Source organism: Bos indicus, chromosome 22, assembly GCF_029378745.1.
Source record: "Bos indicus isolate NIAB-ARS_2022 breed Sahiwal x Tharparkar chromosome 22, NIAB-ARS_B.indTharparkar_mat_pri_1.0, whole genome shotgun sequence".
NCBI classification, from domain to species: domain Eukaryota; kingdom Metazoa; phylum Chordata; class Mammalia; order Artiodactyla; family Bovidae; genus Bos; species Bos indicus.
Genome location: NC_091781.1, coordinates 53,786,923 through 53,804,168, shown reverse-complemented (window position 1 = coordinate 53,804,168; position 17,246 = coordinate 53,786,923). Strand labels below are relative to the sequence as shown.

The window sequence follows — 17,246 nt, the reverse complement described above, 5'->3', positions numbered from 1 at the left end:
ATCCATGCTGCCCAGCCTCCATAAATTCTGGGGGCTACGGAGGCGTTCATGGCATCTCCACCACGTGCATGCATCTCAGTGCTTGTTTCTCTCTTTCTCTCTTTCTTCCCTTTCCTTGTCCTCTTTCTATTCCTTGTCCTCATCCATTTGCCTTGACTTACTTGCTTTCCTTTTCCTCTTGTCTTCTGTCTTCTGCCTTTATTTTTAATAAATAATTTTATTATTATGAAAAATGTGTAACCTACACTAAAAGTGAGAATAGCACAGACAACCCCCAAAGACTCATCACCCATCGCCAACAGCTGCTGCTACGTGACCAGTCTTGCTTCATCTATACCCCTGTGCTCTGAATTATTTTGCGACAAGCCCCAGACATCACATAACCTCATCTGAAAAGAGTCACTGTATATCACTAGAAGATGAAGGCTCAGTCTTTCCTTCTCCTTCCCTCCCTTCCTTCTTCACACTTCCATTATCACACCTACAACAATTAACAATAATGCCATAAAATCAGCAAATGCCAGGCATTTTGCTGGTTTCCCTGGTTGTCATATCCGTATTTCTTTCTCCCGGGGTTTGCCTGCACTTCTGCTGGCCTTTCTTTAGCCTTTTCTTACCCACCCTCCTGTCATTATCATGGTTTGGAACCAGTACTGTCTTTTCATCTAAAACACACAAGTTCTTTGGACCATAGCTGCATGAGTTTATTTTCAAAGACAGCATGCTTTGTATGATTACAAAGTGAAAACTATTATTGCCTCAAGGGCCTGACTACCTTGGAATTTTATTTACAGAGAGAACTAGACATTTGACAGGAGGGATTAAACTCCAGGAAAGAATGAGGTTTCTAGGATAATAGAAAGATACATTTTTCACAGTTTTTCTTTTAAAAGAATTTAAAGATTGGCTTAAAACAAAAAGAACTTAGGGCAAGTGATCGCCTGAAAACCTGGTTGGGAAGATGCCAGTTGTGAAAGCTTAGAGCTCTGGTTGCCTTGACAACGTGCAACCGGGCCTCGAAGTGTTTGACTCTCTGAGTCCTCCTTCAGGTCGTTCCAGAAGTGAAGCCATTTGTCTGGTAGATCTCTGGGTCTGGATTACTTGCTGTCCCTCAAAATCAAAAAATTAACCTTCTTCCAAATGTTCTTCTGTTGACCTGGAGGGAAGAGGCAATACCTTTGTTTTACCTGAGATGAACTGGCAGTTTGTCTAGAGTGCTTTCATTTCGGGGAAGCCCGGTGCTGATGCGTAAGGGTTAGTGTTCAGAATTGTCACCTTGTCTCACCAATACCTCGCACACGTGTGGCCGACCCCATGCACTTCTGTGCCAGCTCAGTACTTGCCAGCCTAAAACATGGTAGGGGAAGCTTTTGGTTGCGTCAGCCAGGATAGCGTTCTTGGACTCCTCAGCCCTAACTGAAGAAGGAGATGTCCTGGGGCAGCAGGGAATACTTTGTTTATCCTCATGCCCATTTGTGGTCATGAGCCCTATGAAGGATGCATGCTTTGGCTCATGGAATAGAATTTCCCAATTGCATGCTCGTTAAATGCTTCTAGGAGATGGGATCTTGGACACTCATCCCAGAGGCCTGGGCTTTGGTGATGGGCCTTGCTGTTCACACAGGATGGGCGTGATCTGTTACCCTCTGAGCCTCAGGTTCTTACTGTTATTAAAGAGATTAGCTCACTCCTCAAATACTTTAGAAAATAAGAGTGCAAACCTCTTCGCCATAGCTGAACCAGATATCCAGGTCAGTTCTGCATGACAGCCAGTACAGCTTTTGACCGGATGGGTACCTGTAGGTGTACAACACGAGGTGCTCTGCGCACACTGGGAGGCAGTATCCACAAGGCCTTGAAGATAATGTTGTTACTCCATGAAAATAACGAGGTTAATTTATGTGTGTACTTTGACCAGTGGGTCTCAAACATTGGTAAGCTTCAGAATCACCAAGAGGGCTTGTTAAAGCACAGATTTCTGGGTCCCACCCTGATGCAGTATGTCTGTGGTTTTGTTTTTCTCTTCAGAAAAAAAAGGACCTTAGGAATGATCGTACTCCCAAACCTTATTAGGTAGGAATCACAATAGGACCTACCATTTGTTTTTTCTGACATGTGGTAGAGCATAAATGAATAATAAAAACACAATTTTTTAAAAAAATAGGCAATGTTTTTGCAAATACAGTATTATTTTTATAACTTATTTCTTTGTGAAATGTTAGACGTGGATAGACTAGAGCATAAAGCATGTATATAAAACTTAACGCTTTATCGGAAGTGCAACCAACCACCACCTAGGTTAAGAAATAAAACTTGGCAGCACCCAGAAGCTCTTTGGGGGCCCTTTCCCAGTCGGTGCTCCGTCTCTCCCCACTGCCAGCAGCATGTGGAGCCACTGCTCTGACATTCACGGTCATCCCTGCCTTGTTGCCAGCTTCACCACCTACCAGAGTTTCTCATAGTTACATAAATGGACTCACTACTCAATGTTTTTAAACTCAGCATTATGATCAGAGAATGTTCTCTGTATGATTTTTCTAGAGGAAAACCACACTCCTGTGTGTCCCCCACACTCTCAGTACTCTGCAACACCAGCCTCACGTCTGACTCCAGATGTGCGTGAAGATGGTGTCCGACCCCACAGGTTACACGCTTAGCCCTACGAGACAGTCCCCCTGCCCCCACTTCTGATTCCACTCACAAGTCCAGGTTGTTACCTTGGCTTCTGACCAGCTGACTCTAAGTCAGAGCTTTCCACAACCCCTCCTTGATTAATTCGCTAGCAAGAGTTCACAAATTTCACAGAATTCAGGAAACCCGTCTGCTACTTATTAGAGTACCAATTTATTACCAAGCACATCAAGATGAACAGCCATTGGAAGAAGTACAGAGGATGGGGCCCAGGAGGGTCTCAAGCGCAGAATCTTCTGTCCCAGTGCATGTTGGTGCTGGGCCTTGCCAAGGTGGACCTTGGGTGAGTGCCAACTGGGATGCCCACTGCATGTCCCTGTGACCATGCAGGCCACCTTCCTGCATGTCACCATCCCGGAGGCTCATCAGACAGTGTTTATGGAGCAAGAATGAACTCCCTGACTCTCTGTTTGAACTCCTCTGACACTGGCCCATCAGAGAGACAGAGGGGCACCTCATTACTGCTGGTTGGGGTCGAAGTCCAGACCCCCTTTCCCCACCGCTGTGGTCTCCACTGACACTGCCAAGGCTCCCCCCCCGCCCCATATTAACTTGGATTTTATTTTTATTTAAGTTGATTTCCAATGTTGTGTTAGTTTCTGTTGACAGAGAAGTGATTCAATTATATATATATATATATGCCTTCTCTTTTTATATATATCATAGGATATTGAACGTAGTTTCTTTGTGCTATGCAGTAGGACCTTGTTATTTATCTGTCCTGTATATAAAAGCTTGGTGTCCAGCAGGAGTAGGAGAGCCCAGTTTTCCACTCCACCTCCTCGGACACCGCCCTGATGCAGAGAGACTGGGCTCGCTTGTTTTTGGCCCCCCAGGCTTGTAAGTCTAGACCCTCTACTAACCACTTCCTGGTGGGCATAGGGCTGTCATTTTTTCCTGTGGTGTTGAGTAGGATGGAGCAGTAATTGTCTAAATTTTCTCTCGTTAGGCTGTCCCTTTCATGGTACTTTGGCTAAAGGAAACGGGCTTTTCTTTCTTCTTTTTTATTTTTTTTTTTGTCTGTACTCCTTGGCATTTCTGGTTTACTGGCTTTGTTAGTTCCAATTCTGGGACTTATGAGGCATAAAGAAAATCTATGAAACTCACCAGTGTGTCATTCCTCAGGTGCTGAGGTCTCTAATTAGCCTGCCTTCTCTTCTCAATTTATCCAAGTCTGTGCTTGCTTTATACATACATACACACACACACACACATATATATATATATATATAAAACGTTCCCTAAGGTTTTTAGCTGTACTTAGTGGAAGGAACAGGGAAAAGTGCATCTGTTCCATCTCCCCAGAAGAAGGTGGCATATATAGGTTTAAATCCGCCCTTCTTCCTGTGAGATTCTGGTCTGCACTTCCCTGCCCCTAGTCCTTCCCTTAAACATCACTGGGCTACATTGTGTCACATATGACATCTTTTAGGCTGTGATGGGTTTCTACTACTCGTTGCTTATAGAGCTCGCAAGCAGCAGAACAGCTCATCTTGGACACCACTGTCACTGTGCATCCAAGGAATTGATGAATTGATATTTCATCTGGACCCATGCCCGTCTCTAACAAATAGCCTTCTCATTATTCAGGAAACCTAGAGAACTCACTTCTCAAAAAATATCTTTCAGAGGACACTGCCCTGTTGATCCTGAAATTTTCAAGTGTATTGCAGATAAAATGAATGTTCTTTTCCTCCCAGGAAAAATGAAACAATGGTGGAGAGCTGGTTTGGTATGAATAGTTGAAATACTGGCTTCTGCCCAAGTAGACTGATAACAAATTACAACTCACACCCATTCATCTCATCTGTAGTTGAATGGAGGGTTTTCCATTCCCAGCTGTCTAGATAGAAAAGCTGTCCCTATTGTCTGACTGCCTTGATGAAATTCTTGTCAGCTGGCAAAGAACAGTTACCAAGCAATTAGGCAAATTGTTGCTTCTTGTCCCATTATGGATAGTTTACAGAAACTTGTGCCCTTTGTAGCAGGAGACAGCTTTCAGGTTACCATAAAATTGACAGTGCTCAAAAAATAATGGCCAGGAGAATAGCAAAAGAGGAGCCTACTGGTCAGCCTGATTTCAGTTCAGAAAGACAGTGTGAGCTGTCTTCAAAACTGCAAAGACCATGATTTCCTTTTCCTTAACGCTCCTTCTCTAAATTGGCTTCGAGAGCACGTAGAACATGAACCTTTCAAATGACGAAAATTCAGCTGTAGCCCTAGATTTGAAAAACAAGACCTTTGAGAATAAAACGCATGCTCTGTAAAAGCGGAGTGTCTAGCATTTGTCATTTTCAGTTTTCATTAAATGCTCATTTTCAGGCTAAAGTTAGTCCTGAGATGAAGAAACATAATTACATACAAATGAGTTCTTAGACAAATGTTAGGTTCATGATTAATTAATTACTCTAATATTAACACCTGTTCCCTCAGCTCTGCAAAAAAGGAGGAGAACCGGGAAGGTAAAGGAGGCCACAGGCAGAAACTCAGCCAGGATGGAATTGAACAGATGGTTGAAGGAAGAGGCATGGAAGAATGGGGCCGAGAGGAGGGGGACAGTGAGGCTGAAGAAGCCTGGGCAGTGGCAGTCATTGCTGTTCAGTCACTGAGTCGTGTCCGACTCTTTGCAACCCCATGGACTGCAGCACACCAGGCTTCCCCATCCTTCACCATCTCCCAGAGTTTGCTCAAACTCAGGTCCACTGAGTCAGTGATGCCATCCAGCCATCTCGTCCTCTGCCACCCTCTTCTCCTTTTACCTTCTCTTTCCCAGCATCAGGGTCTTTGCCAGTGGGTAGGGAGTAGCAAATAGTTGAGGAGGGAGGAAGCAGTGGCCATGTGGCCTAGGACAGGGACCCCTGGCTGGGTCTGTGGGTGGCAAAGAGTTGTTGGGAGAGATGCAAATGGAATGGAATAAAGGAGAACCAGGAGAGGTGGGGGAGAGGGCTGTGCTCTGGAATGCCTGTGGGAGGTGAGGCGGTGATGGATTGCCTCTTTTCTCTCAGAGACAAATGGGAATGAATGAGATAGGAATGGGAATGACAGTTCAGAGAAACTGCTTAAGGAAAGAGAGACTGAAAAGGTTTAATGTAGGTGGCTCGACTCTTCATATTCTCTGACCCAGGGCCCATCTGCAGTCAGGACTCAATAAATGTCTGTGGCATAATTCAATGAGTGAGTGAGCAAAGAGAGCCCTGAGTTGGATGAAGGAAATTTTGTCCTCTAAACCTCCGTCTTCTCTCACTATAGCTGGTTGTTGTTAAGTCTCTCGGGATAAGGACAGGGTAATTGTAGACCCTTCATGAATGTTTTCTCCGTGATTGGATTAAATGGGGAGAAACACAGAATTCTGAACCGGTGTTATACCACGGAGCTGAGACACTAATCTCAAGCGTGTCTCCTTTTGAAAAGCCATCATTTGTTTTTGATTTTGTAGAAGTCACTAATGGAGATATATGTGGTTCTTCATTTGCCTTTAGAGGTTTGAGGTTTCTGCACACAGGTTTCTTAGAACACTCTGTTCAGTATGAATTGGAGTGACATTTCTCATGTGAACCCATACTTGACAACATTTAATATGAATAAGCCAGACTGGTTCGAAGAGAAAAAGACATTCTACTCTTTTAAAAACCTGTTACATTTAAGAAAACTTGCAAGGGCTCTGTCTCAAAGCTTTAATTTTTTCTCTTCTTTTTTACGCTGGTGACACTTGATGTCCTTAATTTTGAGGTATTTGTTGCTTTAACGAAGATTTATTGAGCATCTGCCACGTATACCTACTGGGCCAGTGTTAGAAAGGCAGGCTGACCCTCTCCAGATTCCTGGGTCCTCGAGGCCCAGAGAGATGAGTCGTGGTCCAGGGTCACAGCGAGTCCGCAGCAGACCCACGGACTGAATCCAGTGCTCCGAGCCCAGGCTTCAGACTGCCTGTCCTTCACTCCTTCCGTCCTCTGCCCTTCCCCTGCCAACCGCCTGTTTAGGAAGGTGGATAGAACCTGGGGACCTAAATAATAGAGCCAAGAAGTCTGTTGGGTCCTAAAACATGGGGATATGCTTGGCATGAGCACGCGGGCTCTCTCGTGCCCTTGTGGCCTGGGCAGCAGACGGACCCGCCCGCACCCTGCGGGGAGGGGAGCCGGGTGATTCTGGCACACCCGTGGGCCTGGCGTCACCTCTGTCCTCTCGTCGGTGTGCTGAGTGTTTGCCAAGTCCAGCACCGCTCTTGCTCGTTTACTCGCAGGCAGAGGTGTCTACCTGGCCCTTTACCGTCTTGTAACAGCATCTCAGAAAGTGAGTAGGCCTGCTTGGGCCTCTTCCCCAGGGATTGTGGACGGTGAGCCGGCCTCCCCCGTTATACTCCCCGGCGGTTCTGTGTTGAGGCCACATCCTTGGCTTTGGAGCCGGGGTTGTCGGAATTGGTCATATGGATACAGACCGCGTTGTCCGGGGGCTTTGCGGGTGGCCGTGTGGATGCCCCTTTGTGACCCCAGGATATTTGTGTGCCTGCATGCTCGGCTGTGTCTGACTTGTGACCTCATGGACTGTGGCCCACCAGGCTTCTGTGTCCGTGGGATTTTCCAGGCAAGGATACTGGAGCAAGTTGCCATTTCCTTCTCCAAGGGATCTTCCTGACCCAGGATCAAACCTGCATTTCCTGCACTGCAGGAAGATTCTTTACCACTGAGCCTCCTGGGAACTGAGCATTGTTATTCCTAACAGAATACTCGCCATGGTATTCCTTTATCTAGGAGTGCTCTGGCCTGTTGCTTCCTCCTGATTTACCCAGACCTCCTTGGAGCACACATTTGAGTCAGTCCGGGCACAGCCCGGATGTACTTACCAAGGTGCTGTCTTGCTGCCTGGTCCCCTTTGAGCCCAGGGTCCTGGGTTCCAGTTGTTTCCGCCACCCAGTGCTGGGCTGCTGCGGGCAGGCCACTCCCTCCCCTCAAGGTGGGGTTTCCTCCTGTAAAGCAGTTCTCACGGCCCCTGCTTCGCAGCTCCAGCCACTGAGAGACGTGGGAGGGGAGAGGAAGGGAGCAGAGGGCAGGAGGAGCAGTTTGGAAGCACAGAGTCGTGTACTAATGTGTCCTGTTACTTGCTAATTAAGACTCCGAGGCAGAGCTGAGTGAGCGCTCCATCTCCATGCTGTCTGTCCCTGTCTGGCCTGAAGCCCCTTCAGGAGCCTCTAAGTGAGAAGTTAGCCATCCTCCTCCCTCCTTTTCCCTGAAGCCGCAGGGGAGGGCCAGCCCAGTCTGGGCTTTCTGCAGCTCCCCTTCCAGAGCCGTGCCTCTGGGAGGACGGCTGAGCTGTCAGACAGTCAGGTGTTTTTGAACAGCTGATCGCAGAGCACAGGTAGTTACATACCCAGGTTTCTTTGTCTGTTGGATGGAAGTGGGCTTCACGTGATTATTTCTTGGTGTTTCTTCTGTTTGTTTTGTGAAGGCAGAGGGGACATTGACCGAAAGAATGAAGAGGATCTGTGTTGGGGCGGGGCTGCAGAACACAGGGCAGATTTGAATCCAGGCAGTACCCTGGGGAGACCCTTTTAACACAGGACACTGCAGCTGGGGAGGGGCTCGTTAGAAATCTCGTATGGACTAAATTGTGCCCTTAGCTTCTGTCGAAGACTGGTTCGTTAAATTCAGTTCATGAAGACACAAGGGCAGGACAGGCCCAAACACTTAGGCAGTGTTGGCAGGGGGATGTATTTGGGAAGAACCTCTTTGCAATAGTTCTCAGCCCTGGCAGCACATGAAGTTTCTGTGGGTGCGGTGAGACCCAGGCACCAGCAACTTTCAAAGGTCCTCTTCAAGGTGCAACCAAGTTTGAGAGCCAGCTCTAAGATTAGAGGGCTCCGCGTGGGGGTGGTCCTACATGTCCTCTTCCGGCAGATTTTGCTCGTGAGCACCGCTCCCCTGCTCCCCTTCTTCCAACTCAGCAGGTGCACTGAGCTGTGGACGGGAACCTTGAACCGCCACCAGCGAGGAGCATCTGATGCAGGATGTATATTTCCTCCCAAGCGGCACAGTATGAATCCTGAGACTGGTTTCTGTAGCCTTTAAGCTGTGCTCGGCTTTCACAGCCCCTCCCCTTCAGAACTCAAAAAACGTGGGAAGGAATAAAAGGCAAGGCCATTACCACCCATTTCCTTTTGATCCGTTGCAGTAAAGAGCAAGTGACAAAAATGCACAGAAGAGGAATGTGAGTACCCACATCCCCTCTGTTTACAAGATTGGTTGTTTCGGAGGCAGAAGGCTCTGGTGAGAGTGAGGAGCGGGGAGGTGATGCCTGGCGGCTGCTCACCCTTCTTACCGTGTTTATTTTCCCGTGTTCGGGGCTGTCCAGTGACCGACTTGATGAACATGCTGCCTCTGGTTCGGTCTGTTTCATTTTCTTAAATCCTGAGAGCTGACCTAAACACTCCGAGGTTTGCAATGCAAATTACATGCACGGTGGCCTCGAGTGACGTTAGTAGTTCTGTGATCTGGGACCCGTCACTGTCAAAAGTGCAGTGGGATCAAGAGGCACAGACCCAACTGAGTCCTGCCTGAGCTGCAGGGGGGTCAGCGGCAACCTCTCTGCCTCCCCCTGAGGTGGGCGTTGCCGCCGGAGGCGGCTGGGAGCAATCTTGTGTGGATTTACCTGTCTGGGTCCCGTGGTTCGGTCTCTCCCTCACGAACACAATCTCTTTTCAGTCCGAAAGCCAGTGTTTGGTAAGGGATGGTGAGTGCAGATTCTTCTGACCCAAGCCCACTGCTCTCCCTCCCGCCCCGTCCAGCAGCCCCACGAGGGCATCAGCCGCCTCTGAGAGGGATGTGGTGACCGAGCCGGCCTCACTCCTTCACGACACACTCTGGGTCAAGCAAGGGGAGCAGCACCATCGATCCCTCACTTGTGCCCGGCGTGTGTTTCACACATATCATCACATTTGTCCTGAGGCCCCTCCGACGGGCCTCGTCGCCCCTCTCCCCTGGACACGGACACTTGACTGGGCACATGCGGATGACGGTGCAAGGACTGGAACCCAGTCACACGGCTGCCGAGTGGATTGTCTTTCCCTTGGCTCACCCTCTCTCTCCCTCTTTTTCCTGGAGCAAGGAAGGTCAGCCTGAGGTCCACAGGAGCCGGTCACCCTCACAGACCAAGCACTGTTTTCCTCTCCGAAACAGTCGGGTGGGCCTCTGGGACTCGGGCTTCTCCGGCCATTGTCGAATCACTGTGCAGGGCGGTCCCGGCAAGGCCGGCTGGGTTATTGATCTGTGCAGTCACTGAGGTGTGGGGGGCCGGCCTCAAGGGAGGACATTTTGATCCTCGTTCATGTTGAGTGAGTGTCACCTTCTCCGCTGGGCCTCGGATTTGGCTGTGAATGTGCAAAATATTTCTAATGCTAAAAGCCAGGTATCGCTGAATGTAAAAACTGCAGTGTGGCGGAATGAGACTTGTTGAGATTCTAGATGCATAAATTGGGTCTCTTGGCAGCTGGATTGCACTTTGCAGAGCCCAGGGGGTTATAAAAGTTGACATCTTTATATAGATATATGTGGAGTGTGGCTGAATTGCAGTTGCTTTTAGAGCTATAACTTTGAATTGCCTGAATTTTTGTTTTAAAAACAAGGATGGTTTTGCATGGGGGTGGGCTTATTTGGAAAGCAGAGCAAGAAAGGCACGGGAGAGAAAAGGGCCTTGGGACACAGGGAACAGCCCTCGTGTGAGGGCCTGGTGGTCTCGCGGAGAGCCGAGCTGGCGCCATCCACAGCTTGGGAACCCCCGCCCCCAGACAGAGGCTCCCCTTCAGAGGACAGGCAGGGCTGGGCCCAGGCATCTGGGTGCTGTCGGCTGGGTTCCAGCGGGTGACCTTTAAACCTGTCCGCTCAACATCTGTTTCACAGGTGGGGATAAACTGGTGTTGCATCAGGAACAACCGGGTGCCTCTCTAAACGGGAAATGTATTACATGAATTTTTTACCCATTTTCCCAAGTCAGACAGCTACTCGGAGGCATATTGAGTGATTTAAATTTTAGATGGTAAAGTCAGTCACTCCTTCCCCGTGAGTAGCATCACACACACCTAACAGTTTCAAACCCGTGTCCGCCGGCTCCCCACGCTTGCCAGGCCTCCCCTCTGCCCGGTCTCAGCCTTGGCAGACGGGCTGGTGGCCACAGCGAGCAGCGGCCCCACCTGCACTGCGTGCTCAGCGGAGATGGGGCCACCCCAGCGGGAGAGGGAAACCTAAGCTAGCTTAGGCCCGTTTCTACTTTTGCCAGGGACATCTGATCGCTTTTATGGACCGCCCTCCAGAGAACTGCTTGCTCGTTCCTCTTAATCCATCTGTGGTTACAGACTCCAGCTAAGAAGATCGAAACCCTTCGAGTAGGGTTTCTCACCTTGGCGTTATTGACGTTTGGGGCTAGATAACTTTCTGTTCAAGGGGCTGTCTTGTGCTTTGTAGGGTTTCGGCAGCGTCCCTGGCCTCTGCCCAGCAGATGCCGTTAACATGTCCCCAGCCACAGCCCTGTCACAGTTGCCACATGCTGCCTGTCTCCAGTCGTTACCTGGGGAGCAAGTGTGCCCATCGAGACGCGCTGCTCCAGGAAGAGGCAGGGAGCCCTTTCACATCTCTGTGGATGCGGACCCCCCAGAAGACCTTCGTCTGCAGGGCTGGGTTTTAAATGAGTAGTTCCCAAAACATGGGAAAAAAGTCTCATTTCTAGCCAGTTGACTACAAGTAAAGCTTTTAAGCAGTTTAATTTCAGAAAGATACCTTTGATGATTTTTACTGAGATATGGCATTAAAAGACTAGAAGTAGCTGTTTGGATTTTTTTGGCTTTTTGTTCCCTTCAAGTCAACAAAGCAGAGGGAGGGAGGTTCCAGAAAGGTTCTGTGGGTGTTTCAGGAAATGCCTTTCCAAGCAGGGTGTCCCCCGGTCAGCACACTTAGTATGGTTCCTGTGAGACTGGACGTCCGCCCGGGCATTTCTTCGTGGAATGGCGGTGCTGAGGGTCGTGCTGGGCCCTGTGTGCAGCAGGTGGGAACAAATGGGCGGGGGCGACGCTCCTATCCCCAGGACGTCCCCAGCCTCCTCTAGGCAGGAGGCGCCAGCATCTCAGGAGGGAAGACAGCGCCAGTGAGGCAGCCGCGTGTTGCAGCAGTTCTGCTGGGATTAGAATGGCCGTCCCGGAGCCGTGGTTTTCAGGCTGTACTATTAGCAGCGGGTGTGGTTTTTTTTCTTCAAATGACATGTGTAGAAATGCAATATATATGAAACAGGCTGAAGGAGGAATGGAACCTTGAAGGCAGAGTGAAAGGAGGGGTCCGTACCTCCTACCCACCGTCTCACCTTGGAGCTGACACTTCCCAAGACACCGCAGTCTGCGTCACCCGTCTAACTGAAAGTAGCCTAATATTTGGTTGGATAATGATCTTCCCCCCGCCCCCCCTCGGTGCCGACTGGATCTATCATCTTTTTTTTCTATTTTAGATAAAAGCAGTTTTCCAAACCACATACCTAAGGGAAGATTATCATGCTGTTCCATGGCGATGTAATTTTTACTCTCTGTCTATGAAAGCAGATCCAGGGGCTGAGGAAATATATATGTATATACGTGCCTACATACATATTCATTAGGAGTATTTTGATATTTTGTTTTGAAAAATTTAAATATACAGAAAAACAGAGAAAAGAGCTCAGTCACTAGATATAACAGTTGTCATTATTTTGTCATATTTGCTTCCCCTGTTTCTTTAGACCTCTAATGGATAACAGTTTTAAAAAGCATATCCACCCTAACAAGGTCTGGGAATATTTCCACCGCTTTCCCCTTCCCCCGACCCTGTTTGCTATTCCAGTTCATCTTGTGGACCTGTGTAACTTGAGTTCAGTTTATGAAACTCCCATAAGGGATACAAATTTGATTTGACATTCCTATATCTATTTAGTTTTGTTCAACATCAATTTGGGGGTGCCTTACTGTTTCGAGACCTGAGCATACATGATGAGCAAAATGAAATGGACCAAACATAGCCCCTGCCCCAGGTTTTGTTAGAAATGGAAGTTCTTAAGTTGCTTATCAGGAAAGTGAGTTCTGCCCTAAGCTTGCAGGGCCGGGGGGCGGGGCGGGGGGGCGGCTGGCTGGTGAGGAAAATATGATGGGATGAGGATGAATTTGGAGGTTTGGGGGCACGAACAGACCCACAGTGTGCTGGTCTGATTCTTGTGTCAGTGAAGTGCTTTGTGTCCCATGCTCTTCAGACTCGATGCCCATGCGCCCCAGGAGCTGGTGTGGCCTGTGTGTGCGTGTGGCTCCGGCGTTGGCAGGGGCGAGCTACAGTGTGGGCAGAGTTGTTAGACTGGCTGGTTATTCACTCCCTGCCTTGCAGGGGCGAGTGGAACCTGTGATCAGAGTTATTTGTTCTCTGATAGTTATTCCTCTGCTACTGTTACAAAACAACAAAAAAAGGACCCAGGACTCTTCCATGGGAAACATCACCCATGGGGGACAGGAGGAGTTCACCTGCCACCCTGCTCAGCTGCTGCCGCCCTTACCCTCCTTTCCTGGGCTTTAGAATCTCTCCTTATTCACTCATCTGGAGAAAGACTGGATCGAGTGCTCTTCTGATAGAAGTATGCCTTCTGTCCATCGTCCATGACAGATGAACCATCTGGAATGTCCCCTGCCCTACATCCATTGCTCTGTTAGCTCTCCTTGGCAGTGAAAGAAGACCCCTAGAAAGGAAACAGTGAGGACACAGAGGTTTTTATGCTTGGTTGATTTCCTCAACTGCAAACCTTATTGGTTAATTAATTAATTAAACCTTATCAGCTGGTTAATTAACAACCTGATTTTACAGATTCTATAGCACATGTGTTCTCAGGACAGAAAATACATTTTGGGAACGTTCAACTTAAGCTTGGAAATACAAGCCAGGTGGTTTTTCACTAAGTTTATGAACACTATTTGATAACGTTTCTAATGGGCCTTCCTAAGTAGACTCCAGCGTGATTCACATAATGGGATAAATGGAATATAATGAGTCTAAAAGAGCTATCCAGCCCCAGTTGTATCTAGAAACATAGGTTTGTTTTCCAGTGAGAATCGTACCGAAGCTAGCAAATATTCCTCTTGAATTTTGTGATTGCTTCCAAAATGAACTACATTTATGAATTAGCTCTATGGCCCCCAAATATGTTTATGCTGACAAAAAAGGGAGTACTCAAGTCTGTACAGTGTAATTCAGCTGTTACTTGCAAGCATGGGGCTGTGCAGAAGACTTACATCGAGTTTCTCATCATTAAACAGGCCCTGGGAAAGGTTGCCCAGGAGGTCGGCATTTCAATAACATCTCTCTTCCCAGAATAAATTGCTTCTTCCCTTATTTCACAAATTGATAAAAATATCATAGATTGATAGATATTTTTGCAGAGTGATTGCTTTTCAAAATTGAATTGCAAAGCAGATCCATATGTTGGGAGAGGGAATGTTTACAGTGGCCCATACATAATTTTACCCCTCTTTGGCAGGAAATAACAACATGTTTACCGGATTACTACAAATGGACTCAGTATCTCTTTATTAAACTCTACGAAGCTGGGCTGGCCTATCAAAAGGAGGTGAGTTAAAGTTTGTTGTTGTTATTATTTAGTTACTAAGTTGTGTCCAATCCATTTGTGACCCCGTGGACTGTAGCCCACCCGGCCCCTCTGTCCATGGGATTTCCCAGGCAAGAATACTGGAGTGAGTTGCCATTTCCTCCTCCAGGGGATCTTCCCCAACCAGGGTTTGAACCCGCGTCTCCTCCATCTCCTGCATTGGCAGGTGGATTCTTTATGACGAGTCGCCTGGAAACCCCATGGTAAGATCAGCCTTAGATGGTGGGAAATGAGAGAAATAGTATCCTCGCGTGGCCTAGAGCTGCAGTGTCCAATATGACGATGGCTGTTAGCTGCATGTGGTTGCTGAAATTTAAAGTAATTAAGATTAAAACAGTATTAAAAATTCAGGTCCTCAGTCGTACGAGTCACATTCAGATGCTGGTAGCTAGTGCTGGACAGTCTAGATAGAAAACATTCCCATCATAACAGAATACGCTTTTAATCATTATGGTTTTTATGGGGTTTTTTTGTTCAGTCTTCTCTCCTTTTCTTTTTTAAAAAAGTATTTAATTTTTAATCGATGGATAATTGCTTTACAGTATTATGTTGGTTTCTATCAAACATCAACATGAATCAGCCATGGGTTTGCCCCTCCCACTTGAACATCCCTCCGACCTCCCTCCCCATCCCACTGCTCTAGATTGTTACGGACCCCCGGTTTGAGCTCCCTGAGTCATACAGCACATTCCCGCTGGCTATCTGTCTTACATATGGTAGCGCATGTTTCCACGTCACTCTCTTCATACACCCTACCCCCTCCTTCCTCCCCGCTCAGCCTTGTTCGTAAGTCTGTTCTCTATGTCTGTCTCCGTTGCTGCTCTGCAAATAGGCCCAAAAGTACCATCTTTCTAGATTCCATATATAATGCATTGGTATATGATATTTGTTTTTCTCTTTCTGACTTACTTCACTCTGTATGACAGATTCTAGCTTCATCCACCTCATTGGGACTGACTCTAATGTGTTCCTTTTTATGGCTGAAAATATTCCATTGTATACATGTAGCACAGCTGCTTTTTCATCTGTCGATGGACATCTAAGTTGCTTCCATGTCCATGTCTGTTGTAAACAGAGCTGCAGTGAACATCGAGGTGCATGTGCCTTTTGCAGTTTTGGTTTCCTCAGGCTATGTCCCTAGGAGTGGGATTGCTGGGTCATATGGTGGTTTTATTCCTAGTTTTTTGAGGAATCTCCATACTGTTCTCCATAGTGGCTGTATCAATTTCATTATGTTTTCAATTAAAAAATTTTAGAATCAGTATAGCAACTCGTGTAGAAGGCTTAGTTTAGAATATCAGGATAACATGAATTTTCTTAAACCTTGACAACATAAAAAGTAATCTAGCTAACAAAAGTCAGGAGGTGGAATTGGGGAAAGAGAAGTAGAAGCAAGTGAGAGATGATCCCTATGTATTTCATAACAAGGAGCCATAGAAGGAGAATTAGACATTTATGTCCATTTTTTTTTTTAAGTTGAAATGTAGCCATTAAAGCTAACGATAAAGGTAGCAGAAACTAGAAGAGGAGTCTTGTGTGAGGAAGGCTGTATGCCCGTGCTCAGTATCTCATATTACATGGCAGAGGGTCAGCAGAATTGTCTGAAGATAGTAATCAAACTTAAAGTAGTACAGTTTTATTACATAAAGTTATAATGGTAAGTACCAGAAGAACTAATAAACAAAGCCTGCTAAAAGAGTATTTTTATAATCGCTTCAGATAATTATGAATGTCCTCCTTTAATACTATACCAAAACTCAACAAGTGATGGGTTCTTAAAGGTCAGTTGCAATGTTGAATCTAAATATCAGTGAACTTTTTGCACCCTCGTTACATTAAAATGTTTTGGTCTATTTTACCCTTCGAATGAATGTTTTACCCTTGTGTTATTATTATTATGAATATAGTTTTGACCTGCCAACCCCTTGTAGTGGTCTCCAGGACTCCAGAGGTTTATGAACCACACTGAGAAGCTCTGTACAAAGTATACAATCCCAAACCCACTCTCATCTTTAAACTGAGGATATTTTTAAAATATTGGTTGTTTAAAATACAATGTTGTTAATTTTTTTTTTTTTTTTTAAGTATTCAGTCCCCATTAACATTTGGGATACATTGAAAGTGAGAACTTTGTGGAGTCAAGTCATACTCATCTGTAACCACTGTAAACGCTCTTGAGTCAGTTTAATTTATTAACACAGCATAGCTGTTCCTGTGCCCAGAAGCTGGTTAGGTGAGGAGAGGGGAGAGACAAAAGTGCCTGTCCAGGGTGCTGACTGCAGCAGGCCTTGTTGTGTTGGACGTATCGTTGTGTTGTTACAGAATAATTTTCAAAAGTTAGAAACATGACTCCCATACAAATATAAAATGAACATGTGTCAAAGGTTGTATTCAGCTCGTTCATTAGCAAGAGAACCAGCTGTATGTTAAGACTGGTTCAAATGATATTTCAAGGAAGGATGATTTGTAGAGTCAAAGGCATGTGAAATGTGTTTGCTGATAGAATCAAAACTGCTTAGTGTCCTCCCGGGCATAAACCTAGTTTTGGGGACAGTCTTTCCTTGAATCAGAAATCATTTGCTTTGTCATTGCCTGAGAGCCATTTGTGTCACTCTCAGACAGAAAGCTTTGGTGTTGCTCTGTGTTTTCTGTAGGTTAACCTCTTCTTTGGCACCCTAGCGGAGTTGTATTGGGTTGGCCAAAGCATTCATTCATGTTTTTCCATACCATCTTATGGAGAAACCCAAGTGAATTTTTTGGCCACCCCAATAAAATAACTTAATAATGAAGAGGGAGTCAAACAAAGGTAAACATCCCTAGAAAATCAGATAATCCCTGGGGGCTGTGGCTCTGCTAGCCAACTCCAGCTTGCCTTGAAGAAGCAACCCCTTTTGCTAAGTTTGGAA

General features: G+C 46.7%; 1 protein-coding gene and 1 long non-coding RNA gene across 6 annotated transcripts in view; one reads left to right on the top strand and one right to left on the bottom strand.

The window, feature by feature from the left end:
* Positions 1-17,246, top strand: part of LARS2 (leucyl-tRNA synthetase 2, mitochondrial) — a 187,145-nt gene that overhangs the window by 83,179 nt on the left and 86,720 nt on the right. For all 5 annotated transcript variants that reach the window (XM_070776820.1, XM_070776821.1, XM_019984796.2 and 2 more), the window contains exon 6: positions 14,212-14,301. In XM_070776820.1, the coding sequence (XP_070632921.1) occupies positions 14,212-14,301 (90 nt within the window). The remainder of the gene's footprint in view (positions 1-14,211; positions 14,302-17,246) is intronic.
* LOC139178654 (uncharacterized) lies at positions 765-9,259 on the bottom strand. Its single transcript, XR_011563063.1, has 2 exons — positions 7,532-9,259; positions 765-1,156 (listed from the first exon to the last, which is right to left on the bottom strand). It is a non-coding gene; the product is annotated as an uncharacterized lncRNA (long non-coding RNA).